Source organism: Pan paniscus, chromosome 4, assembly GCF_029289425.2.
Source record: "Pan paniscus chromosome 4, NHGRI_mPanPan1-v2.0_pri, whole genome shotgun sequence".
Taxonomy (NCBI): domain Eukaryota; kingdom Metazoa; phylum Chordata; class Mammalia; order Primates; family Hominidae; genus Pan; species Pan paniscus.
The window spans coordinates 44,632,404-44,658,330 of record NC_073253.2 but is presented as its reverse complement, the minus strand read 5'-3'; the positions used below and the strand labels follow the sequence as shown (position 1 = coordinate 44,658,330).

Here is a 25,927-nt window from a genome sequence, read left to right as displayed (position 1 = left end):
TGGGATTTAGCAGTGTGGACGTGACTGATAAGCTTGATAAGAGCAGTTTTGATGGAATGGTAAGGATGAAAGCCTGATTGAAAAGGTTCTGTGTGTGTGTGTGTGTGTGTGTGTGTATGTGTATGTGTGTGTGGTGTTTTGTTTTGAGACGGAATCTGGCACTGTCGCCCAGGCTGGGGTGCAATGGCGCGATCTCTGCTCACTGCAACCTCTGCCTCCCGGGTTCAAGCAATTTTCCTGCCTCAGCCTCCCAAGTAGCTGGGATTACAGGCGCCCACCACCACGCCCGGTTAATTTTTTGTATTTTTAGTAGAGACGGGTTTCACTATGTTGGCCAGGCTGGTCTCAAACTCCTGACCTCGTGATCCGCCCGCCTCGGCCTCCCAAAGTGCTGGGATTACAGGCGTGAGCCACCACACCCGGCCTGAAAAGGTTTTAAGAGAGGATGGAAGAAAAGGAATTGGAGACAGTAAGAATAGACAATTCTTTGAACTAGGCAGAGAATGAGGAGGCACCTATTAGGGGAGGTAGGGTCCAGAGAAGTTTAAGACTGGAAAAATACTAGTATGTTTGTACATTGTTGGGAAAAGTCTAGTAGAAAACAAAAGACTGCTGTAGGAGAAAAAGGAGAGAACTGCAAGAGTATTATATTTAAAACTTCATGAAAGAGTATGGTATCTGGTCCTTAAAGTAAGGGATTGCCTTTAAAAACAGAAAACAGACAAGGATCGTTCATCTCTAGAGATAGAAGTGCTTTGATAATTTCATGCTAAAATGATACTAATTCTTTTTGTTCTTTAGATGGTATCGGGCCCCTGAGTTACTATTTGGAGCTAGGATGTATGGTGTAGGTGTGGACATGTGGGCTGTTGGCTGTATATTAGCAGAGTTACTTCTAAGGGTAAGTCTAAATTAATGTATGCACTTTAATATTGTTGTTGCAGTTATTTGTTCTGACAGTTTGTATAAGAATTCTTGTCCTAGGCCAGGCATGGTGGCTCACGCCTGTAATCCCAGCACTTTGGGAGGCCGAGGCAGGTGGATCACTTGAGGTCAGGAGTTCGAAGCCAGCCCGGCCAACATGGTGAAACCCCATCTCTACTAAAAATAGAAAAATTAGCTGGGCGTGGTGGCGGGTGCCTGTAGTCCCAGCTACTCGGGAGGCTGAGACAGGAGAATCGCTTGAACCTGGGAGGCAGAGGTTGTAATGAGCCAAGATTGTGCCACTGCACTCCAGCCTGGGCAACAGAGCAAGGCTCCATCTCAAAAAAAAAAAAAAGAAAAAAAGAAAAGAATTCTTGTCCTGCCAATGTCATTACAACAAAAAGCCTACAAATAGTCCAATTTTTAAAAAGCCAAATGTCGCATTTTTTAATGTTAATATGAAATGAGAATATCTTCCATTTAGGACAATACGAACTTTATTGTAGAAGTTTTATACTTCAGAACATAGAAATTCACTTGTAATATGGCAGTATCTCTATAACAACTAAATATGTTCAGATAAACTTTTGTCCTCCTGAGGGTTTTTTTGTTTGGGTCTGTTTTAAGTGCGCTTTAGGAGATGTATAATACCAACCACTGCAGCTACTACTCTGTATAACTTAAACCTTGTGTGAGACCATTATTTTAGTCTGTTGAAACAGAACAGATACAATGTTACTATAGCATTTCTGTGACTGAGACCATCATCTTACAGTAAAAAAATTCCCTGCTTCCCCTCACCAGAGAGAAAGATGCTGACTTGGAAACTTCTCTTTAGCTATGAAGTTTAGATCTCCAGAAAGACTAGCCCTTACGAATGATGAAGGTAAAGGGATACAGGGGAGTCCTTCTGAAGCTAGTTTTTTTCTCTCCATATTCTGACCCCTGCTCTCCTTCTCCTTAAGCCATATGTATTTAAAGAAATTCAAACCAAGATTGAATAGCTTTTTTATCTCCTTGAACACAGAAAACAACTTCTGTACACCAAAGAGAAAAACACTAAACTAAAAATGTTTAGTTTAAGCATAGTGGTGGCTCACGCCTATAGTCCCAGCTACTTGGGAAGCTGAGGTGGGAGGATCACTTGTACTCAGGAGTTTGAGGCAAGCCTGGACAATATAGCAAGACCCCAATCTCTTAAAATAAAAAAAAGTAAATTCTGTGCATCATTTTGAGAAACTTACCCAATGGGCATTTGTAGAAGAAACCCACACATTCAAACTTGGAAGGTAATATGGGAATCACAGTGCTAACGGGGGGTCCTGTGAATCAGCTGGCATGATAACTGCTACTTACCTGAACATAGAGTATACCAGAAATTCACACTGAGAATTTATCAACCACCACAATCCATTCATGGCCAAGAAGAAAACAGAATTCCATAGCCCCTAATGTTATGACTGATCACTCCATTGAGAAAGCAAGTGAAGAGAGACAGCAGTTGAGAGTAGACAGGTTAGAGATTGTGGACCTGTTAACAATCATACTTGGAAATTTATTAGCCATTGGCATTGTTGCTGGAATCATCTTTAAAGTTATAAGGAAAATGACATGCAGGCTAAAGAATTGTACTCTTCTGCCATACCTTTTGTCCTATTTTAAGCTGTTCTTGTGCTCAATTGAAAAGGTAGAAATGTTGCCCATATGAATGCTTAGCCAGGGATCACCAGATAGTTATTAAGGATCTTCAGATAGTAATGAATACTTCCAAAATGAAAGGCAGACTGAAACAAACTAAAAAGAAACTTGGAAAAAATGGAAACAACCAAAGCAGAAGAAAATTCACTGCCCCCAGCCCCCTTTCCAAATATTCAGAGATCTAAGAGATTATAGTGCATCTATAGAATAAGCACACCATACTTTTTTAAAAGGGGAACAATCAAATAAGAGACACTTGAACTATTAAAAATAGAAGATAGCCAAAAGCAAACAAAAACAGTGAAAGGAATGGGAAAGTAAGCTGCAAAACTCTTTCATTAACCAAAATCAAAAGATGAAGAGATGGCTAGGCACAGTGGTACATACCTGTGGTCCCAGCTACGTGCGAGGCTGAGGCAGGAGAATCTCTTGAGCCCAGCAGTTCAAGACCAGCCTGGATAACATTGTGAAACCCTGTCTCAATAAAAAGATAGATGGACTATAGTAGAGAAAAGATAAAATTAACAGATTGATCCAGGATTCTAGAATGTACCAAGAGAAGGAAAATGGAAGGTAGGAAATCTCAAAATAGTGAAGCACTGCTAGATGTGAATCGTCAGACTAAAAGTGCCATGAAGAGTACAATTATGAGGCCGGGCGCAGTAGCTCATGCCTGTAATCCCAGCACTTTGGGAGGCCGAGGTGGGTGGATCACCCGAGGTTGGGAGTTTGAGACCAGCCTGGCCAACATGGAGAAACCCTATCTCTACTAAAAATGCAAAATTAGTTGGGTTTGGTGGCACATGCCTGTAATCCCAGCTACTCAGGAGGCTGAGGCAGGAGAATCACTTGAACCCGGGAGGTGGAGGTTGCAGTGAGCCGGAGATCACACCATTGCACTCCAGCCTGGGCAACAAATGTGAAATTCCGTCTAAAAAAAAAAAGGCCAGGCGCGGTGGCTCACGCCTGCAATCCCAGCACTTTGGGAGGCTGAGGCAGGCAGATCACGAGGTGAGGAGATCGAGACCATCCTGGCTAACACAGTGAAACCCCGTCTCTGTTGAAAATACAAAAAAAAATTAGCCAGGTGTGGTGGCGGGCACCTGTAGTTCCAGCTACTCGGGAGACTGAGGCAGGAGAATGGCATGAACCTGGGAGGTAGAGCTTGCAGTGAGCCAAGATCGCACCACTGCACTCCAGCCTGGGTGACAGAGCGAGACTCCGTCTCAAAAAATAAAAAAAATAAATGAGTACAATTATGAAAATTACAAAGAAAACTTTCAAAAAAAAATTCTAAAGGCTCTGCATAAATACATGAAAAAAAAAACCTGTGCCAAGACACACTGTTGTGAAATTTCAGAATACGAAGGGATAAGAAAAATATTTTATTTCCACAGAGAAGAAAAGCAGCATACATAGAAAAGAAAATAAAGTATTAGGGAAAAAGAATGGCATGAGCCTTCTCAACAGCAGCACTGGAATCTGGAAGTGTTCACATTGTGAGGGAAAATGATGCTCAACCTAGAATTCTTTGCCTGTTCATATTTTCAGTTTGCTCTGAGGGTAACTACAATTTATTACATCAGAAATTTACATCTAGGCCAGGCAGGGCAGCTCACTCCTGTAATCCCAGCACTTTGGGAGGCCAAGGCGGGTGGATCACTTGAGCTCAGGAGTTTGAGACCCACTTGGGCAATGTGGTGAAACACTGTCTCTACCAAAAATATAAAAATTAGCCGGGCATGGTATTGAGTGCGTGTTTTCCCAGCTACTCAGGAGGCTGAGTTGGCAGGATCACTGGAACCTGGGAATTTGAGGCTGCAGTGAGGTGATATCGTGCCACATCACTCCAGCCTGGGTGACAGAGCAAGACACTATCTAAAAAAAAAAAAAGAAATCAAGAAATTAGCCAGACATGGTAGTGCATGCCTGTAGTCCCAGCTGCGTGGGAGGATTGCTTGAGCCTGGTTGTCAAGGCTGCAATGAGCCACGTTTGTGCCACTGCATTCCAGCCTGGGTAACAGGCTGGGGTTCACCTTTAATTGGGCTCTGCAGGCGCTTCCGCACTCTCCACCTGGTGTGTATAGGGCATTTGGGGCCTTTAGAGGGCGCACTTGCGGTCAGCAGGCTGAAGAGGCTGCGGCGGCAAAGGCTGGGGAGCTGAGCTGAGCTGGTGCAGAGACAGCACAGGAGAAAAACAGAACCGAAAAATTCGCACCGAGTTAGAGGAGACAGACCTTGTCTCAAAAAAAAAGTTTAGGGCTGGGTGCGGTGGCTTATGCCTGTAATCCCAGCACTTTGGGAGGCCGAGGCAGGTGGATCACCTGAGGTCAGGAGTTCGAGACCAGCCTGGCCAACATGGTGAGACCCGGTCTCTACTAAAAATACAAAAATTAGCTGGGCATGGTGGTGGGCGCCTGTAATCCCAGCTACTCGGGAAGGTGAGGTGCTTGAACCCACAAGGCAGAGGTTGCAGAGAGTAAACCAACGGGAAGACATGAGATGCAGGGAACATAAGATTCAACACAGGAAAAAGGCAGTTCAAATTCTCATTTAATAGTGAAGGAAAGTTCTGGGAAAGCAGGTATGCATCAGGCCTGGAGAGTAGCTAGTCCAGATTGGAGCAGGTGGGGTGAGGACTTCAGTAGGGGTGGCTTCCAGGAAAAAAAAAAAGGAACCGATGGATATGATTGGTTTAGTCATATAGAAATTGATATTTAATAACTGGAATATTTAGCTTTTATATAAACCAAGTTGTCAAAGAGCAGGCATTAGGAGTTGGTGGCGGAGGGCTAGGAAATCATTACCTTTAGGAAAACCAAATTGTATAAGAAGGGGAATTAATCTTAATTTTGGCTCTGCACTGAGCAAAAGTTATGTAATTATCAAAAATGAGAGGGAGATGATGGGTCAAAGAACCAATTTTTATTATAAGTCTTTAGTACTATTTAGCGTTTTAACAAGGTTCATGTATTTAATACAAATAAGACATTTTAAACACACAGCTTAAGTCCCAAAGCAGCTCTTTCTTTAGGGAAAAATAGTTTTTTTAGTATGGATATTTTCAAACATGCAAAAGCAAAGACTAGTAAAATGAGCCTCTATCTATACTCATCAACCAGTTTCAATAGTTTCAACATATGATTCATTTTATCAGTACTCTCCCACACTAGATATTTTTGCCACAAATCCCAAACATGTAATTTTATCCATGTTTCTTTAGTATTTTTCTCTATAAGGATTCCTTTTTTTTTTTTTTTTTTTTTTTTGAGACAGAGTCTTTGTCGCCCAGGCTGGAGTGCGGTGGCGTGATCTCAGCTCACTGCAACCTCTGCCTCCCAGGCTGAAGCGATTCTCGTGCCTCAGCCTCCCAAGTAGCTGGGATTACAGCCATGCACCATGACACTCGCCTAGTTTTTGTATTTTTTAGTAAAAATGGTTTTGTGATGTTGACCAGCTGGTCTCAAACTCCTAGCCTCAATTGATCCACTCGCCTCACCCTCCTAAAGTGCTGGGATTACAGGAGTGAGCCACCACACCTGGCCATCTATAAGGATTCTTTAATCATAACCACAATACCATTGTCATCTGAAAAAAGTGAACATTAATTCCTTAATAAAATCAAGTCTGTATTCAGATTTTCCTCCTTTTTCTCATAAATGTCTTTTTACATAGGCTTGTTCAAATTGGAGTGTGAAATCCATACATCAGACAGCTTAGTTTCATTTTTACATCATACAAAAGCACACCAATTCTTAAAATTTGTTTAAATTACAACCTTGTCCACAATTTGGCCTGCAAAGTGAGGGTACAGGTGCCCTACAAAAAACAAAAGATAATCCTTTTGGGTTTAAGAAGAAAATTAGCATGTCTAAAAATAGTTGTAATATTATTTAATATCCTTTTAGTTTTTTTGTTTTTTGTTTTTAAGATGGATTCTTTTTCTGTCGCCCAAGCTGGAGTGCAGTGGCTCCATCTCTGCTCACTGCAGCCTCCATCTCCCAGTTCAAGTGATTCTCCTGCCTCAGCCTCCTGAGGAGCTGGGACTACAGGCATGCACCACCACGCCTGGCTGATTTTTGTATGTTTGGTAGAGACAGGGTTTCAGCATGTTGGCCAGACTGGTCTTGAACTCCTGACCCATCTAGAGTAAGTTAGGTGCTCTTTCCATGTGGTCTAGGATCTCATACTTACTCAACACACCGAATTGTAAATGCTTGTTTATGTGTATCAGCACTGCTTACCACCTCCACCTAAGGGGAGGGCAGGAATGTCTCGTTTTCCTCTTTTAATTCCTGAGGCTTAGCACAATGCCTGTTATATGGGGAGTGTTTATTAAAATTTGGAGTGAATAAAATGGATAGTAAAGGTGCTGTTTTGTTGGTTAGCAGTGGTAGGATCTAATAACGTACCTAATACACTTCGTACTAAATTTTCAATATTCGTTGCAGAGTTTTTAAGTTTTTCTTATTAAATTTATAGTATTTGTCTAACAGGTATCAAAAACCACCTTGAAGGCCAGGCATGGTGGCTGACGCCTGTAATCCCAGCACTTTGGGAGGCCGAGGCAGGCAAATCACAATGTCAGGAGATCGAGACCATTCTGGCTAACACGGTGAAACCCCATCTCTACTAAAAATACAAAAAAAAAAAAAAAATTAGCCAGGCGTGGTGGCAGGCGCCTGTAGTCCCAGCTACTCTGGAGGCTGAGGCAGGAGAATGACCTGAACCCAGGAGGCGGAGCTTGAACTCCTGCACTCCAGCCTGGGCAACAGAGTGAGACTGTCTCAAAAAAAAAAAAAAAAAAAAAAAAACCCATCTCTAAGTCTGGCGTGGTGGCTCACGCCTGTAATCCCAGCACTTTGGGAGGCTGAAGTGGGTGGATCACTTGAGGTCAGGACTTCGAGACCAGCCTGGCCAACATGGCAAAACCCCATCTCTACTAAAAATACAAAAATTAGCCAGGCATGGTGGCATGCCCCTGCAGTCCCAGCTACTCGGGAGGCTGAGGCAGGAGAATCGCTTGAAGTGAGGAGGAAGTTGCAGTGAGCCAGGATTGCATTACTCACTGCAGCCTGGGTGACAGAGCGAGACTCTGTCTCTCTAAAAAAAGAAAAAAATTAAAAAAAAAAAACCCACCTTGAAAAGTCTCCCTCTTACTTTCTTTCAGGTTCCTTTTTTGCCGGGAGATTCAGACCTTGATCAGCTAACAAGAATATTTGAAACTTTGGGCACACCAACTGAGGAACAGTGGCCGGTAAGCCTTTATGCATTTTCTTTGAAATGTAATTAGGACTCTGTAAAGTTCTTAAACTGTCATATACTTTATATAGTGCTGTCACGTGAATATTAAAGACATTCATTATAATATGTACTCAGAACACTTTAAATGATAAAATATATAAAGTAAGAAGTTACAATTGTGATATACCATCAACCTCTTGTATACATGTAGTCCTTCCCCCCACCCCAGTAATCCTGACCTCAGGGTAATCACTATTAACAATTCATTATAAAGTCATGTTAGGAGTTTATAAGCACACTACGAACATAAAAGGGTTGCATGTTCTTTGACTCCTTGACAAAAATGGGTTCATGTCGTATATATACACGGTGTGAAGCCATTATATATATAAAACCCATTACACACACATGCACACACGTAGGTGTACATATATGTATATATGATGTTTCTCTTAGATTTTTTTAAAATTAATTTTTTTTTTTTTAATAGAGATGGGGTTTCACCGTGATGCCCAGGCTGGTCTCAAACTCCTCGTCTCAAGCAGTTCTGCCTCGGCCTCCCAAAGTGCTGGCATTACAGGCATGAGCCAGCACACTTGGCTAACATGATTTTCTAAATAGTAATTGCTTACTGATGTTTCTCTTTGATTTTTTAAAAATTAAACTTCTTGGTGGGTGCAATGGCTCACGCCTGTAATCCCAGCACTTTGGGAGGCTGAGGCGGGCAGATCATTTGAGGCCAGGAGTTTGAGACCAGCCTGGGCTACAGAGTGACACTCTTGTCTCCAAAAAAAAAAAAAAAAAATTAAACTTCTTACTTTGAGAATATTATTCACGTGCAATTGTGAATATATAATTCACAATTATATATTGTGGCTGGGCACAATGGCTCACACCTGTAATCCCAGCACTTTGGGAGACTGAGGTAAATGGGTCACTTGAGCCCAGGAGTTTAAGACCAGCCTGGGCAACATAGTGAGACTTCGTGTCTATAAAAAACAAAAATTAAAAAAATTTAGCCAGGCTTGGTGGTGCACACATTATGGTCCCAGCTACTCAGGAGGCTGAGGTAGGAGGATTGCTTGAGCCCAGGAAGTCAAGGCTGCAGTGAGCTGTGATTGCACCACTGCGCTTTACCAGCATGAGTAACTGAGTGAGTCCCTGTCTCAAAACTATAATAGTAATACTACAGACATATTTCACGGACCCTTTACCTAGCTTTTACAAGATGGGAGCATCTTATAAAATCAGTACAGTATCACACCAGGATGCTACAGTCAAGATACAGAATATCACCACAAGAATCTCTCATGGTATTCTTTTATAGCTATGCTTACTTTCCTTCTACCTACTCCTTAACTCTTGGCAATCACTAATTTGTTCTCCAGCTCTGTAATTTTGTCATTTCAAGAATGTTATGTAAATGGATAAATGGAATCACACAATATATAACTTTGTGGGATTAACTTTTTCATATCCATCATAAATGGAAGTTCATTCAGGTCATTGCATGTTAATAATTCATTCTCTCTTTTGTTAACTGCTGAGTATTGTGTGGATTTATTTCAGTTTCTTCAACCGTTCACCCATTGAAGGACATCTGTATTTGTGTTGTTTCCAATGTGGGGCTATTACCAATAAAACTGCTCTAAACATTTATGTACAGTTTTTTATATAAGAATATATTTTTATTTCTCTGGGATAAATGCCCAGGAGTTCAGTTCTTGAGTCATATGGTAGTTACATATTAATTTTTAAATAACCTGCAAAACTCCAGAGCAGCTATACTGTTTTACATTCTCATCAGCAGTAAATGAATGCTCCAGTTTCTTGGAATCCTCTCCAGCATTTGGTGTTGTCACTTTTTAATTTTAGGCATTCTAATGAGTGTGTCATGATAGCTCATTTTGATTTTAATTTTCACTGCTCTAATGGTTAATGGTGTTGAATATCTTTTCTTGTGGTTATTTGCCATCTTTAGTTAAATGTCTCTTCCCCATTTTCTGATTGGATTCTTTGATTTTTGACTGTTGAGTATTGAGAGCTCTTCATATATTCTAGATAGTAGTCCAAAAAGTGTATGTAGTTTGCAGATGTTTTCCCTCGTGCTGCCTTTTCATCCTCTGCAAAATTGTAATCAGGTTTGTCACTTTTTCTTTAATTGATCATCCTTTTGGTGTCAAGTCAAAGAGCTCTTTTGCCCAGCCCAAAGATTTTTTGACAATTTTTTTTTTCAAGACAAGATCTGGCTCTGTTGCCCAGGCTGCAGTGCAGTGGTGTGATCTCAGCTCACTGCAACTTCCACTTCCCAGGCTCAAGCCATCCTCCCACCTCAGCCTCTTGAGTAGCTGGGGCTGTAGGCGTGCACCACCACGCCCAGCTAGTTTTTGTGTTTTTTGTAGAGACAGGGTTTCTGCATGTTTCCCAGGCTGGTCTGAAACTCGTGAGCTCAAACGATTTGCCCACCTTGGCCTCCCAAAGTGCTGGGATTACAGGCATGAGCCACTATGCCCTTGGCTGTGACAATTTTTTTTGTATTTTTTTCTACAAGTTTTGTAGTTTTATACTTAAGTCTAAGATCTGTTTAGAGTTTACCTTTATATGATGTGTGAGACTTAGGGCAAGGTTCAGTTTTTGTTTTTTTTTTTCTTTGAGACAGTCTCACTCTGTTCCCCAGGTTGGAGTGGGGTCTCACTTTCTTGTCCAGGCTGGTCTCGAACTCCTGAGCTCAAGTGACCCTCCTGCCTCAATCTCCCAAAGTGCTGAGATTACAAGCGTGAGCTGCCACACCCAGCCAAGTTCAGATTTTTGCACATGTATGTCGAAGTGCTCCAGCAGTATTTGTTGAAATGACGGTCTCTTCATTGATTTAGTTTTTCACTTTTTTCAAAAATCCTTTTGGCAGATTTGTGTGGATTTCTAAGTCCTTTACTGAGTTCCATTGATTTATGTATCTCTCTCTCTGCCAATACAACAGAGTCTTAATCAAAGTAGCTATATGTTAAATCTTGAAATCAGGTAAAATGAGTCCTCCCACTTTATTGTTCTTTTTCAAAATCATTTTAGCTACTGTAGTCCTTTGCCTTTCCATGTAAATTGTAGAATAATTGGTCCTATATCTAAGATAATTTTGCTAGGATTTTGATAAAAATTACATTAGACTTGCAAATCAATTTGAGGATAATTAACATCCTTCCTCTGTTGAATATTCCAATATGTGAACATGATATGTTTCACCATTTATTGAGATCTTTTGATGACTTTCATCAGCATTGTATAGCTTATAGTATATTACCCTATACATGTTTTGTTACATTTTTCACCTGTTTCATTTTTCTTTTTGGGGTGATTATAAATAGTACTGTGTTTTTAATTTTGATGTCCACATATTTATTGCTAGTGTACAAAATTACAATTGATTTTTAAATTTTCAATTTATATCCTTTTCAGCCTTGTCTTACTACTAGTTCTAGGACTTTTTAATAGATTTCTTGGAATTTTCTATATAAACCATCATATCACCTGAAAATGATTTATTTCATTTGCAATCTATATGCCTTTAATCCTTAAGTTTGAATTACAAAATTATTTTTACAGGACATGTGTAGTCTTCCAGATTATGTGACATTTAAGAGTTTCCCTGGAATCCCGTTGCATCACATCTTCAGTGCAGCAGGAGACGACTTACTAGATCTCATACAAGGCTTATTCTTATTTAATCCATGTGCTCGAATTACGGCCACACAGGTATTTTGGTGTATCTTTTTTATACTAGGAAATATAAAAATAATCTTAACTGTAGCATTGATAAAAATAGAATTTCATAAAATTAACATTTTTTAAATACTGGAAAGATGTGTTTTTGTTTTAAGAAATAACAAACTTTGTATCTTTTCCCCAAACTACAAACACTATTAAGACTGAGATTAAATTATATGCACACAGAGATACAGGAGAGTTTACACTTATTACACTTGCTTAGGGACATTTAAATACATGTCTATTTCATATAATTGGCTTGTAAATACTTTACTTAGAAAAAGAAAACCAAGGCTTTTTATTTGTTAAGAAACTGGTATATTTCAGTTGAGCTCTTACAAATTCATTTAAATCTTGTAGCAATGCTGAAAGTAGTTTGTTCGGCTTATTTTTTCTTCCCTATATAATGCAATCCAGGTATGCATGCTGATCATTTTCACATTCAGAACATGGTAATGGGGAGGAAATGGTATAGTCAGATATAATTGTATGCTTACAAAAGCTTGAAAAATATTTGAAATAAAACAAAAACTGAAACTAACTGCTGTTTAAAGGAAATAAACAAACTCATGAAAAATTTGGAAGACCTAGAATAACTTAGGGTAGAGCACTGTACAACACAGTGCAGTGATTTTACCTCATGAAGGGAGAGACTAATGAAAGTGAGATCACAGGTCTTTGTGGAAACATATTAATGTACAGTAATATTAAGCATACAAAATAGATTTTTTTCTCTTTAGGTTTGTTCCAGGCTACAAAATCATTGTTTAATGCATTTGCTTGTATAAGCCTTCTCTTTTTAGCAATATGTGCTATGTGAATATATATGGAGATAGATGGATGGATGGATGGATAGATAGATATAGATGGATAGGTAGGTAGGTATATGCTGGGTATTTACCATTAGAATTATTCTTCTAATTTCTTTTTTAAAAATTTTTCTTTATTATTTTTATGTCCATGTGTACACGTACTCTTTTAATTTCAAACAAGTAATTTGTTGCCTTTTCACTCATACTTCTATGTATATTATTTCCATCATAATAAACTTGAGACCACATTTAATTATCTAGAAAGTTGTTTTCATTGGTAGTATAGTTTGAAACTTAACAGAAAAATACTAGTTGTTGTATTTGGGTTGTATTTTAATAGAATGAAGTTTTTAAAGTGAGTTTTGTTTCATGGATGTCTTTATTAAAGTTGGAATGAGGTATTTTCTTAGATCTTTAGCCCAGAATTAGCCTAATTTGCATATAGAACTGCTGTGATTTAGACGTAATGCTTTAAAAATGCAGCTGTAGGCTGGTGCATCGGCTCACACCTGTAATCCCAGCACTTTGGGAGGTGAAGGAGCAAGGATAGCTTGAGCCCAGGAGTTGGAGCCCAGCCTGGGCAACATGACAAAACATCATCTCTACAAAAAATAAATAAATAAAAAATGAAAATGCAACTGTTGAAGTAAGGAATCTCTAAATTACTGCAAATAATATTGGGAGTGGTGAGGAATGCTTGCAAAGTTTATATGGGCTTCATCTTTCTTAAAGGATTATCCTAAAGGAAGTATTTATTTATTTATTTATTTTTGAGACGAAGTCTTGCTCTGTCACCCAGGCTGGAGTGCAGTGGCACGATCTTGACTCACTGCAACCTCTACCTCCCAGGTACAAGTGATTCTCCTGTCTCAGCCTCCCTAGTAGCTGGGATTACAGGTGCACACCACCATGCCTGGCTAATTTTTGGATTTTTAGTAGAGACAGGGTTTCACCATGTTATCGAGGCTGATCTCGAACTCCTGACCTCAGGTGATCCATCTGCCTCGGCCTCCCAAAGTGCTGGGATTACAGGCATGAGCCACCCCGCCCTGCCAGAAGTATTTTAAATCATTGTAGCCACTGGACAGCACTATGCTGCTGATGTAAATAGACAAGCATGTGAACCCGGGAGGTGGAGGTTGCAGTGAGCCAAGATTGTGCCACTGCACTCCAGCCTGGGCAACAGGGTGAGACTCTGTATCCAAAAAAAAAAAAAAAATAGACAAGCATGACCTGACAAACTTGTCATTTAGGATATAATTATTTTTATCAGAATTGTGGACCCAAGTCAAGAAAATGTATTGTATCTACAGCACTGTAGTAGGGGGGAAAAAAGAGAAAATGTATTATAGAACGTTGGCCTGGTAATTAATAGAAATAATCTTGGAGAAGCCCTTCCAAGTAAAATTTCTGTCCATTTGCAATGGATTGTTGAATTAGAATCCATTGGTTCCAACCTACTGTATTTTTTAAAAAGCCTTATTTTTTAAGAATTTATATTTTACATGACTTGGAATTTGAATATATATGGATAGTGTGGCCAACTTGTAAGTTCTTTTTAAGTTTCTCTCTTTGCATTTTGAACTGTAGAGTTCAATATGTAGAGAATGGAAATGTACAATATTTCACTAAGGATAGCTCATAATTAGTATAGGTTGAGCATCCTTAATCCAAATATCCGAAATCTGAAATGCTCCAAAATCCAAAGCTTTTTGAATGATGACATGATGCCACAAGTGGAAAATTCTACACATAAGGACATTAACACAAACTTTGTTTTATGTACAAAATTAAAAATTTTGTCAAATTAAAAATATTTTATAAAATTACCTTCAGCCAGGCGTGGTGGCTCACGCCTGTAATCCCAGCTCTTAGGGAGGCGGAGGCGGGAGGATAGCTTGAGCCCAGGAGTTCAAGACAAGCCTGGCCAATATAGCAAGACCCCATTCTCCACAAAAAATAAGTGTAAAATTACCTTCAGTTTATATGTATAAGCTGTATATGAAACATAAGTTTCATTTTTAATCTTGGCTTCCATCCCCAAGGTACGTCATGTATATGCAAATGCTCCACAGTCCAAAATCTGAAGCACTTCTGGTCCCAAGCATTTTAGATAAGATATATTCAGCCTGTATAGGCTATTTAATTATGGAAAAATTAGAAGGGAGTCTTTTTTTCTTTTCTTTTTTTGATATGGAGCCTCGCTCTGTCGCCCAGGCTGGAGTGCAGTGGTGCGATCTCGGCTCACTGCAACCTCTGCCTCTGGGTTCAAGCGATTCTCCTACCTCAGCCTCCCGAGTAGTGGGGACTACAGACATGCACCACCACGCCCAGCTTATTTTTGTATTTTTAGTAGAGATGGAGTTTCGCCACGTTGGCCAAGCTGATCTCGAACTTCTGACCTCATGTGATCCACCGGCCTCAGCCTCCCAAGGTGCTGGGATTACAGGCATGAGCTACTGTGCCCGGCCAGTCTTTTAATGGAATTATCAGCCAATCTTAGGATCCTAGGTATTTATTTGTAGTAATTTCCATTTGCAAATACTTGACATTAATTTTGTTTTGTTGGGAATGAGGGCATTCACATAGTATTTTTAATGCTTCCTATAATCTTGAAGGTAAGATTTTCCTTAACACATTTCGGATACTCACCTACCTTACTTTTGGTATCTTTTCTTTTAAAAGGCACTGAAAATGAAGTATTTCAGTAATCGGCCAGGGCCAACACCTGGATGTCAGCTGCCAAGACCAAACTGTCCAGTGGAAACCTTAAAGGAGCAATCAAATCCAGCTTTGGCAATAAAAAGGAAAAGAACAGAAGCCTTAGAACAAGGTAAGATTCCCACTTTTATAAGAAATTAAATGAATTTAGAAAACTCCAAATAGCTCATGTATGGCTAGCGACTGAACAACAGCAAAGAAATGTAGCTTGCTAGCTATTTAATTTTTATAAATTTAATTGTATAAAGTAGAGAGACTGTGCTGTTTTAGGTATGTTTACTTTCATTGTGAATACTTCGGAAGCTTTTGTGTATACCTCAGAATTATGGGAACTATGTATGTGTACCTTGTTCCCTTCATAAATTCCTTCTGTAAACTACATGCTAAATGTTTAACAAGTGCTACTGGAAAAAATGTGTCAGTGAAATAATGTAGTTGGAATGCAGTGACTGGTTAAAATTGCTATGAGAATGTGAACTTTGTTAAATGTGAACAACTTTTTTTTTTTCTTGTTCTTTTTGCTTCCTAGGAGGATTGCCCAAGAAACTAATTTTTTAAAGAGAACACTGGACAACATTTTACTACTGAGGGAAATAGCCAAAAAGGCAAATAATGGAAAAATAGTAAACATTAAGTAAATGCTGTAGAAGTGAGTTTGTAAATATTCTACACATGTAAAATATGTAAAACTATGGGTTATTTTTATTAAATGTATTTTAAAATAAAAATTTAATTCTGGTTTTTCTGATTAGAGTGCAAAAGTGAGAAAAGTTCAATACTCTTGAAATGTAGAACTGAAAATGCATTAGGGAAAACTTAATAAAAATTATTACCAGTTATTTGGAAGATCTGACCCATATAGTATCACAAATCTGTAGTAGCATGGGTAGTGTTTAAAAATAAAAATGTTGGCCGGGCGCGGTGGCTCACGCCTGTATTCCCAGCACTTTGGGAGGCCGAGGCAGGCGGATCACAGGTCAGGAGATCGAGACCATCCTGGCTAACACGGTGAAACCCCGTCTCTACTAAAAATACAAAAAAAATTAGCCGGGCGTGGTCATGGGCGCCTGTAGTCCCAGCTACTCAGGAGGCTGAGGCAGGAGAATGGCGAGAACCCGGGAGGCAGAGCTTGCAGTGAGCCAAGATGGCGCCACTGTACTCCAGCCTGGGTGACAGGGCAAGACACAGTCTCAAAAAAAAAAAAAATGTAGTAGTGGTGTAGTAAATACTACCCAAACTTAACAAATATTAATATACGGAATGTACTAAAAAAAGAAAACATTACAGATAAAATTGAGATTCCCCTCAACCTTTTTTCTGAGGCGGGGGACAAAGTCTCACTCTGTCACTCAGGTTGGAGTGCAGGGGCACAATCCCAGCTCACTGCAAACTCTGCCTCCCAGTTTCAAGTGATTCACTTGCTTCAGCCTCCCGAGCAGCTGGGATTATGGGCACGCACCACTACACCTGCCTAATTTTTTTAAATATTTTTAGTAGAGACAGGATTTCACCATGTTGGCCAGGCTGGCCTCTAATTCCTGACCTGAAGTGATCTGCCCACCTCGGCTTCCCAAAGTGCTGGGATTACAGGCATGAGCCACTGCACCTGGCCAGAGGTTCCCTCTTAATAATTCACTTTATTTTATTTTATTTTTTTTTGAGATGGAGTCTCGCTCTGTCACCCAGGCTGGAGTGCAGTGGTGCGATCTTGGCTCACTGCAACCTCCACCTCCTGGATTCAAGCAGTTCTCCTGCCTCAGCCTCCCAAGTAGCTGGGGTTACAGGTATGTGCCACCACGCCTGGCTAATTTTTTTTTTTTTTTTGTATTTTTAGTAGAGATGGGGTTTCACCATATTGGCCAGGCTGGTCTCGAACTCCTGACCTTTTCATCCACCTGCCTTGACCTCCCAAAGTGCTGGGATTACAGGTGTGAGCCACCGCGCCCAGCCAATACTTCACTTTATTTCTATTTTTTCCTTTTCACTTTCCCCAGAGGGAAATGACTCTATGAAATTGGTGTGTATCTTTCCATGATTTTATGCTAGTATTCTGTAAGAGTGCATGTAGTGAGATGCATAACAATGTACAGCATTGTTTTGGGTCTCAAAATTGTATATAAATTGATAGAATCTCTCTCTCCTTTTTTTTTTTTTTTTTTTTTGTGAGATAGTCTCTGTTGCCCAGGTTGGAGTGTAGTAGTGCAATCATGGCTCACTGCAGCTTCGAACTCCTGGGCTCAAGCCATCCTTCCACCTCAGTGTCCCCAGTAGCTGGGACTACAGGTGCATACCACCATGCCTGGTTAATTTTTTTTTTTTTTTTTAATGGGACAGAGTCTTGCTCTGTTGCCCAGGCTGGAGTGCAGTGGTGCAATCTCAGCTCACTGTAACCTCTGCATCCTGGGGTTCAGGTGATCCTCCCACCTTAGCCTCCCAAGTAGCTGGGATTACAAATGTGTACCACCATGCCCAGCTAATTAAAGTAACACAAATGTATTAGCTCACAGTTCTGTAGGCCATATATCTGGCTCAGCTGTGTTTTCTGCTTAGGGTCTCACAAGGCCAAAATCAAGGTGTTAGTCAGACTACAGTTTTATTTGGAGGCCCCTGGAAAGAATCTGCTACCAAGCTCATGCAGGTTTTGTTTTGTTTTGTTTTGTTTTGTTTTTGGAGATGGAGTCTTGCTCTGTCGCCCAGGCTGGAGTGCAGTGGCTCAATCTCGGCTCACTGCAACCTCCGCCCACTGGGTTCACCCATTCTCCTGCCTCAGCCTCCCGAGTAGCTGGGACTACAGGTGCCCGCCACCACGCCCGGCTAATATTTTGTATTTTTAGTAGAGACGGGGTTTCACTGTGTTAGCCAGGATGGTCTCTATCTCCTGACCTCGTGATCCACCCGCCTTGGCCTCCCAAAGTGCTGGGATTACAGGTGTGAGCCACCGCGCCCGGCCGCTCATGCAGTTCTTATAGTTGCAATTCTTGTGCTCCATTGCCCCCATTTCCCTTTTGACTGTTAGCCCAGGGCCTGTCTCAGCTTCTTAAGGAAACTTCCATGCCTTTGTCCTGTGGCACTCACCGCAGGACAGCAGCAGTGCATCAAACCCACTTGTGCTTCAAATCTGTCTGATTTCCTCCTGTGTATGTGTGTGTGGTGTGTGTGTGTGTGTGTGTGTGTGTGTGTAGACAGGGAGCTGCCAAGGGAGAAGCAGCCAAGCAGCTAAGAGTCCAGGAGATAATAGCGCCAAAGGGATCTGAGGACACTCAAAATGTGTCTAACACGTGAGGCAGGATAGGAGTGTATTATTCCGTTCTCAAACTGCTATAAAGATACTACCCAAGACTCAGTAATTTATAAAGGAAAGAGGTTTAATTGACTCATAGCTCCACATGGCTGGGCAGGCCTCAGGAAACTTACAATCCTGGCAGAAGGGGAAGCAGTCATGTTTTACATGGCAGCAGGAGAGACTACCATGTATAAAACCATTGGATCTTGTGAGAATTCACAATCATGAGAACAGCATGGGGGATACCACCCCCATGATCCAGTCACCTACCACCAAGTCCCTCCTTCAACATGTGGGAATTATGGGGATTACAATTCAAAATAAGACTTGGGTGGGGACACAGCCAAACCGTATCAGGTAGTCAAGGAAATGACCATTTTCTCATGACCATACAGCCAACACAATAAACCTCAGCATTCACATTGTAATTGAGCTCATTTAAGCAAAGCTATCTTCAGTAGGGACTTTCCCTTCTAGAGAGCATGCACATTTTGATTTTACCTGTCCTCAAACTGATCCTTTGCACATTATAATAATAAAAAACACACCTTTAGGTGGAAATTTAAGATGCTATTGAGACATGTGATGTATGAACAAGCATTAACAGCTACTGCACCTGTGCAGAGGACCACCCAGGACATGATTACTAGCAACACCTCACCTCCTTATGAATAATAATGCAAAACTCCCATAAAGGGAGTTTCTCCAGCAATAATCAATGCTGTCTCACCCTTACGAGCAGCCAGCCCTGAATTCTCTCTCTCAGGTGTACTGTCTGTTCTGCACCTAACTTTCAAAATACTCCTTTTCTTTTGCAATAAATTATGCTGCATCTCCTTTGCTGTCTCATTTAAATTCTTTTAAACCAAGAAGACAAGAACTGAGGTATCATAACAGCTGTCAACACATGCATTTTGCTTTATTCATTTGCTTTATCTTATGGATCTCTCCATTTTGTAGAGTATTCCATTGTATAGCTGTACAGTAATTTAGATAAACTTTTGTATTGATAGCCTTTTCTTTTGGAGATGGGGGTCTCACTCTGTCACTCAGGCTGGAGTGCAGTGGCACAATCACAGCTCACTGCAGCCTCAAGCTCCTGGGCTCATGCCATCCTCCTGCCTCAGCCCCTGAGTAGCTGGGACAAGAGGTGCATGCCACCATGCCTTGCTGAGTTTTTGTATAGATGGGGTTTCACCATGTTGCCCAGGCTGGTCTTGAACTCTGGACTGGTCTGGACTTGAGATTCAGACCAGATCTGTGAGCCACTGCACCCGGCCTTGATAGCCATTTGTTTTCATACACAGCAGCAATTAGTAGCCATTTAAGATATCTGTGCACCAGCCTACAAGAAATACAAATGTACAGGGTAAAATCCTAGCTGGATCAAATATGAGCTTTGTAAATTTTTAAAAACTTTTTTATTGAGTTGTGGTGGTTTACGCCTGTAATCCTAGCACTTTGAGAGGCTGAGGCAGGAGGATCCCTTGAGGCCAGGAGTTTGGCACCAGCCTGAGCAACACAGTGGGACCCTGTCTACACACACACCCCACCCCCACACACCCCAATTCACATACCACAAACAAAAAAACTCCTAGAAATCACCTTGGCTCAGGCAGCTTCTTCAGATTCCTGAGACCCCATTTCCTGGATCATCACAACCATCTCACAGGATGCAATGAAAAGAGCTGTTAAGCACTTTGTAGACTTGGCTACAAATCTGTGCAGATTTGGTTGCAAAATGTTACTACCCTGACAAGAAGCCATGAACGTAGCCGGCAATGACTCAATATACTTCTGCCAAGGTCCCACCATCAAAACTGTCTTATTGAAGTTAACTTAAGGAAATTGTTATTTCTAAACTTCATATGGTAAATGAAAAATACTGAACAAGGCAAATAAAACAAGATAAATGAATTCCAGAAATTAACATTCAGTCAGTCCTAGGTATTGTTACTTTTTAGAGCATTAAGATACATTGCTATATTGTTGATTTAGCCAAGCTAAGATCCCTATAGTCAATCAAAATAGTTAAATAATTTTTTGTTTTTCCCAAAAATCATTATTTTTTGTTTTAGGATGTTGGCAAACACTGTAATGTGTGTTTTTTTTTTTTTTTTTTCTTTTGAGACAGAGTTTCGCTCTTGTCGCCCAGGCTGGAGTGCAATGACACAGTCTCGGCTCACCACAACCCCCGCCTCCCAGGTTCAAGCGATTCTCCTACCTCAGCCTCCCAAGTAGCTGGGATTACAGGCATGCACCACTATGCCTAGCTAATTTTTTGTATTTTTAGTAGAGATGGGGTTTCTCCATGTTGGTCAGACTGGTCTTGAACTCCAGCCTCAGGTGACCCACCCACCTTGGCCTCCCAAAGTGCTGGGATTATAAGCATGAGCCACCATGCCCAGCCTGTAATGTAATTTATAAATACAGTAATGTAATTTATAAATAAAATGTCAACACAGAATACTAATTTCTTGTAGAAAATGTAGAAAATAGGCTGGGTGTGGTGGCTCACGCCTGTAATCCCAGCACTTTCGGAGGCCAAGGCAGGCGGATCACTTGAGGTCAGGAGTTCAAGATCAGCCTGGCTAACATGGTAAAACCCCGTCTCTACTAAAAATACAAAAATTAGCTGGGCGTGGTGGCACATGCCTGTAATCCGAGTTACTCGGGAGGCTGAGGCAGGAGAATTGCTTGAACCGGGAGGCGGAGGTTGCAGTGAACCGAGATCACACCACTGCACTCCAACCTGGGTGACAGAGCAAGACTCCATCTCAAAAGAAGAAAAAGAAAATGTAGAAAATATTTGATTTAAGCGACCTCCTAAAATTTAGAAATACCTAGGAAACATACAACTTCTCAAGATGCAGCAAAATTTACAAAATCATTTTTCAAAGTACCTCGATATAAACAACTCTCAGTTCCAATTTCAACTGGCTTGTCTTTAAAATATGATACTTGATGGCAAAGAATGGGATCTTTTAAGAGTTCTATAGTTTGGATCTATTTGAGAGTGCTGGATTGAACAAATACAGCCCACAGAATTTAAAATGCAGACACTTGAATGTATAGGATCACCCAAAACAGAGAATTCTGAAGTCTTACGCCAGGGGTTGTTGAAAGGGAAATTCTCTTTTATAGGATTTTTTTCTTTATTCTCTTTTGAAGCAGTGTCTTTGTCTTCCAATGCCCGAGCAAGCATGTAGCTAACTTTTCTTTGATGAGCCAAAGCTTCTTCTTTATCATTAAGCTGCATGCACAGAAATTAAACATGTACAAGTTAGTCAATAAATCACAGAATATATTCAGAGAAAGGAGTATTGTACTATTTTATCAAGATATTCAACCCTAATATTCATATTGATCTGTCCATCAGTATGAATAAATTAGGTATCACCTGATCCCCAAACATTATACTACATGTTATTCATGAATCTTTTTTTTTTTTTTTTTGAGACGGAGTCTGGCTCTGTCACCCAGGCTGGAGTGCAGTGGCACTATCTCCACTCACTGCAAGCTCTGCCTCCCAGGTTCACACTATTCTCCTGCCTCAGCCTCCCAAGTAGCTGGGACCACAGGTGCCCACCACCACACCCAGCTAAATTTTTGCATTTTTTAGTAGAGACGGGATTTCACTGTGTTTGCCAGGATGGTCTCAATCTCCTGACCTTGTGATCAGCCCACCTTGGCCTCCCAAAGTGCTGGGATTACAGGCGTGAGCCACCGTGCCCGGCCAATTCTTTTTTTTTTTAAGACAGGGTCTGGCTCTGTTGCCCAGGCTGGAATGCAGTGATGCCATCTTGGCTCACTGCAGCCTCTGCCTCCCAGGCTCAAGTGATTCTTGGGCCTCACCCTCCCGAGTAGAGTAGCTGGGACTACAGGCGTGCACCACCACACCTTGCTAATTTTTGTAGGCTGGTCTCGAACTCCTGGCCTCAAGTGATCCACTCGCCTCGGCCTCCCAAAGTGCTGGAATTACAGATGTGTGCCACCATGCCAGGCCGACAATTTTTTTTTTTTTTTGAGACAGAGTCTCGCTCTGTCACCCAGGTTGGAGTGCAGTTGCATGATCTTGGCTCACTGCAAGCTCCGCTTTCCTGGGTTCACACCATTCTCCTGTCTCAGCCTCCCATGTAGCTAGGGACTACAGGTGCCAGCCACCACAACTGGCTAATTTTTTGTATTTTTAGTAGAGACAGTTTCACCGTGTTAGCCAGGATGGTCTCGATCTCCTGACCTCATGATCCACCCGCCTCGGCTTCCCAAAGTGCTGGGATTACAGGCATGAGCCACTGTGCCCAGCCCTGACGACTATTTTTTAAAAATAATTTTTTTTTAAAAAAGACAGCATTGAAAATTTTGCAAGTCATCTGGAAATGAAGGGAAAATATAGATCTATATGAAGTGTGTATATATAGGTATATAATATCAACATATAAAAAATATATCAACGTGCATATTTATAAAATAATGTTGAAGTTATTTGTATATAAAATTGCTTTCATATATTTGTATGCAAATATATAACAGTCTAGAGATAAGTATGTTCATATAACCTGAGTCTCAGTGTCTTAGTTTAGTCATTCCATGTGGAATGTGGGTAGCAGGACTGTAAAGGATATAATGTGTGAGGAAATGCCTTGAACACTTTAAAAATGCCTCAATAAACAGGCAGACTTGTCACAAACTGTATATATATAAATGTGGATGGCAAAGCTGGCTGGAGTTAACTACAGGAGCCCCCTGTTTTCCAAGATGGAGCCTTTAAACCTGCACAGAAAGAATATGAATGACGAGAAAAGATGAGCTGAGGGAGATAAAGATCATGAAGGTAGAGTCTGGTACTCCAACTGGGAAAAGGACATAGAAGGCAAGTGCAAGTCTAGAGAGATAAAGAGTTGAATTAACAGGAAGCAAATAGATTAGCTTAACCTAGGGGTGTCCAATCTTTTGGCTTCCCTGGGCCACACTGGAAGAAGAAGAACTGTCTTGGGCCACACATAAAATACGCTAACACTGGCTGGGCACGGTGGGTCACGCCTGTAATCCCAGCACTTTGGGAGGCCGAGGTGGGCAGATCACTTGAGGTCAGGAGTTCGAGACCAGCCTGGCCAACATGGTGAAATCCTGTCTCTACTAAAAACACACACACAAAATTAGCCAGGCGTGGTGGTGGGCGCCTGCAGTCCCAGCTACTCTAGAGGCTGAGGCAGGAGAATTGCTTGAACCAGGGAGGTGGAGGTTGCAGTGAGCCGAGATCGCGCCACTGCACTCCAGCCTGGGTGACAGAGACTCTGTCTCAAAAACCAACCAAACAAACAAAAAAACCAAAAAACAAACAAAACAAAACAAAAAAATACACTAACACTAATGATAGCTGATGAACTAAAAATATATATATATATCAAAAAGATCTCATAATGTTTTAAGAAAGTTTACGAATTTGTGTTGGGCCACATTCAAAGCTGTTCTGGGCTGCATGCTCCCCACGGACCGTGGGTTGGACAAGCTTGGCTTAACCATAACCTGCAAAAAAAAGCAAAGACACTAACCAAATCTATGAGCATCTTAAGGACCTCTTGAGGACTGTCCTGGTCTTCCATCCTCTTAGAACTGTTTTCTGAAGGGAGCATACCCAACAGTCTCTGCCCGAAGGTCTTCTTACTCCTTGGTGATGGAAATCCTAAAATTGAACATGAGAATCCAGCTGAGACATTAAAATATCCTCACTGATATACTTCCAGCAAAAGAGGTAACTTGATCTCTAGGACAAGTGAGTCCAGGAGCACACAGTGGAATGTAGTGAGCAGAGCACAGCCTTCAGAGCCAGGAGCAATGCAGGTGAGAGGCAGCAAGAGTGCCACCCTGCCATGCGGCACAGCCACCCCTCTGTGCCAGCTGACACACAGGCCACACAAGAACACAGTCCATGTCACTGGATCATCACAGTCTTCAAGAGCAGCCAGAAATGCAGATCTGTCATGACATCTTCCAATTCTAAATGTCAGCCACTAGTCTTATTGTTTGACTACACTAAGCCAACCTAACAAAACATGTCTGCAGGCCACAGGGGGCCTCTGAGCCATGCAAACTCTGCTTCCGAACCGCAAAGACCTGGACTTGAATCCTCATTCAGCCACTTACTAACTGTATGACCTCGGGTGACTTTTCTCAGCTTGATTTCCTCATCTCTAAAATGAGAATAGCATTACCTTCTTCTCAGGGAACTGTGCCATTAAATAATAAATCACACGGGCTGGAGAAGGGGAAGTGAGGAGTTACTGTTTCATGGGACAGGGTCTCTGTAGAGAAAGATGAAAATGTTCTGGAGCTGGATGGTGATGAAAGTTACATTACAATGTGAATATACTTAATACCACTTAAAAACAGTTCAAATGGTAAACTTTTTATATATATATATATATATATATATATATTTTTTTTTTTTTTTTTTTTTTTTTTTAGATGGAGTCTTGTTCTGTCGCCCAGGCTGGAGGTGCAGTGGTGCAATCTCGGCTCACTGCAAGCTCCGCCTCCTGGGTTCACGCCATTCTCCTGCCTCAGCCTCCTGAGTAGCTGGGACTACAGGCACCCACCACCACGTCCGGCTAATTTTTTTGTATTTTTAGTAGAGATGGGGTTTCACTGTGTTAGCCAGGATGGTCTCGATCTCCTGACCTTGTGATTCACCCCCCCTTGGCCTCTCAAAATGCTGGGATTACAGGCGTGAGCCACCGCGCCCGGCCAACTTTAGATATATTTTACCACCATCACAACAACAACAAAAAATACCACAATTGTCAAAGGCCCTGCCCAGGTATTAGCATAATATTTAATATTTCACGTGCTGACATCATTGATGTCCTTCTTCATCCATTGAAGGAAAGTAATTTGCAGAAGTTACAAAATCTCAGATTGTACAAGGAAAATTTCAAGAATGTTTTTGGAATATTCTCCAAAAGTGGTTTAGTGGGAAACTGAGAGCAGATGAGGGGAGATCCCCTTCCCACCAATCCTGACAGACCACAGTGACGAGGGCGGCCCTGACCCCTTCCACGAGGAGCTGTGGCAAACAGAAGTCAGAGAAACTGACACTTTGATGAGTAGATGAATCTGTGTCCCTATTTTCAGTCTAAAAAAAGAAATAGCTTGGTGTGATGGCTCAAGCTGGTAGTCTGGAGGATTGCTTAAGCCCAGGAGTTTAAGATAAAAAAAAAAACAAACCCAAAAGCAAAAATACAAAGAAAGAAGTATGGCTATAAACTACTTCCGGAAACTTGTCTAAACTGCCATATCAAAAAGAAAGTTGATATTAAGTGTTACTAAACATAAAAATAATCTGTATCACCCTGTACCTCTTAAGATTATTGAAATATACTAATAAAATGAATTAAAGTCTTGTCACTGAGAAACTGAGAAAGAACTACTCAAACTTGTATAGATTTATAAAAGCTGTGCGAGATTAATCAAATTTTTTTTTTTT

At 41.0% G+C, this 25,927-nt stretch overlaps 2 protein-coding genes across 10 annotated transcripts in view; one reads left to right on the top strand and one right to left on the bottom strand.

Annotated features, from left to right (window-relative positions):
- CDK7 (cyclin dependent kinase 7) overlaps positions 1-15,886 on the top strand; it is a 45,009-nt gene extending 29,123 nt beyond the window's left edge. For all 5 annotated transcript variants that reach the window (XM_003806788.6, XM_034960005.3, XM_008957436.6 and 2 more), the window contains 5 exons: positions 802-901; positions 7,793-7,879; positions 11,464-11,613; positions 15,123-15,270; positions 15,688-15,886. In XM_003806788.6, the coding sequence (XP_003806836.1) occupies positions 802-901; positions 7,793-7,879; positions 11,464-11,613; positions 15,123-15,270; positions 15,688-15,716 (514 nt within the window). In that variant the 3' untranslated portion in view covers positions 15,717-15,886. The remainder of the gene's footprint in view (positions 1-801; positions 902-7,792; positions 7,880-11,463; positions 11,614-15,122; positions 15,271-15,687) is intronic.
- A 125-nt stretch (positions 15,887-16,011) lies between these two features.
- CCDC125 (coiled-coil domain containing 125) overlaps positions 16,012-25,927 on the bottom strand; it is a 55,493-nt gene continuing 45,577 nt past the window's right edge. For all 5 annotated transcript variants that reach the window (XM_063604212.1, XM_055112327.2, XM_063604211.1 and 2 more), the window contains exons 11-12: positions 23,997-24,127; positions 16,012-21,694 (exon numbers count right to left, since the gene is read on the bottom strand). In XM_063604212.1, the coding sequence (XP_063460282.1) occupies positions 21,389-21,694; positions 23,997-24,127 (437 nt within the window). In that variant the 3' untranslated portion in view covers positions 16,012-21,388. The remainder of the gene's footprint in view (positions 21,695-23,996; positions 24,128-25,927) is intronic.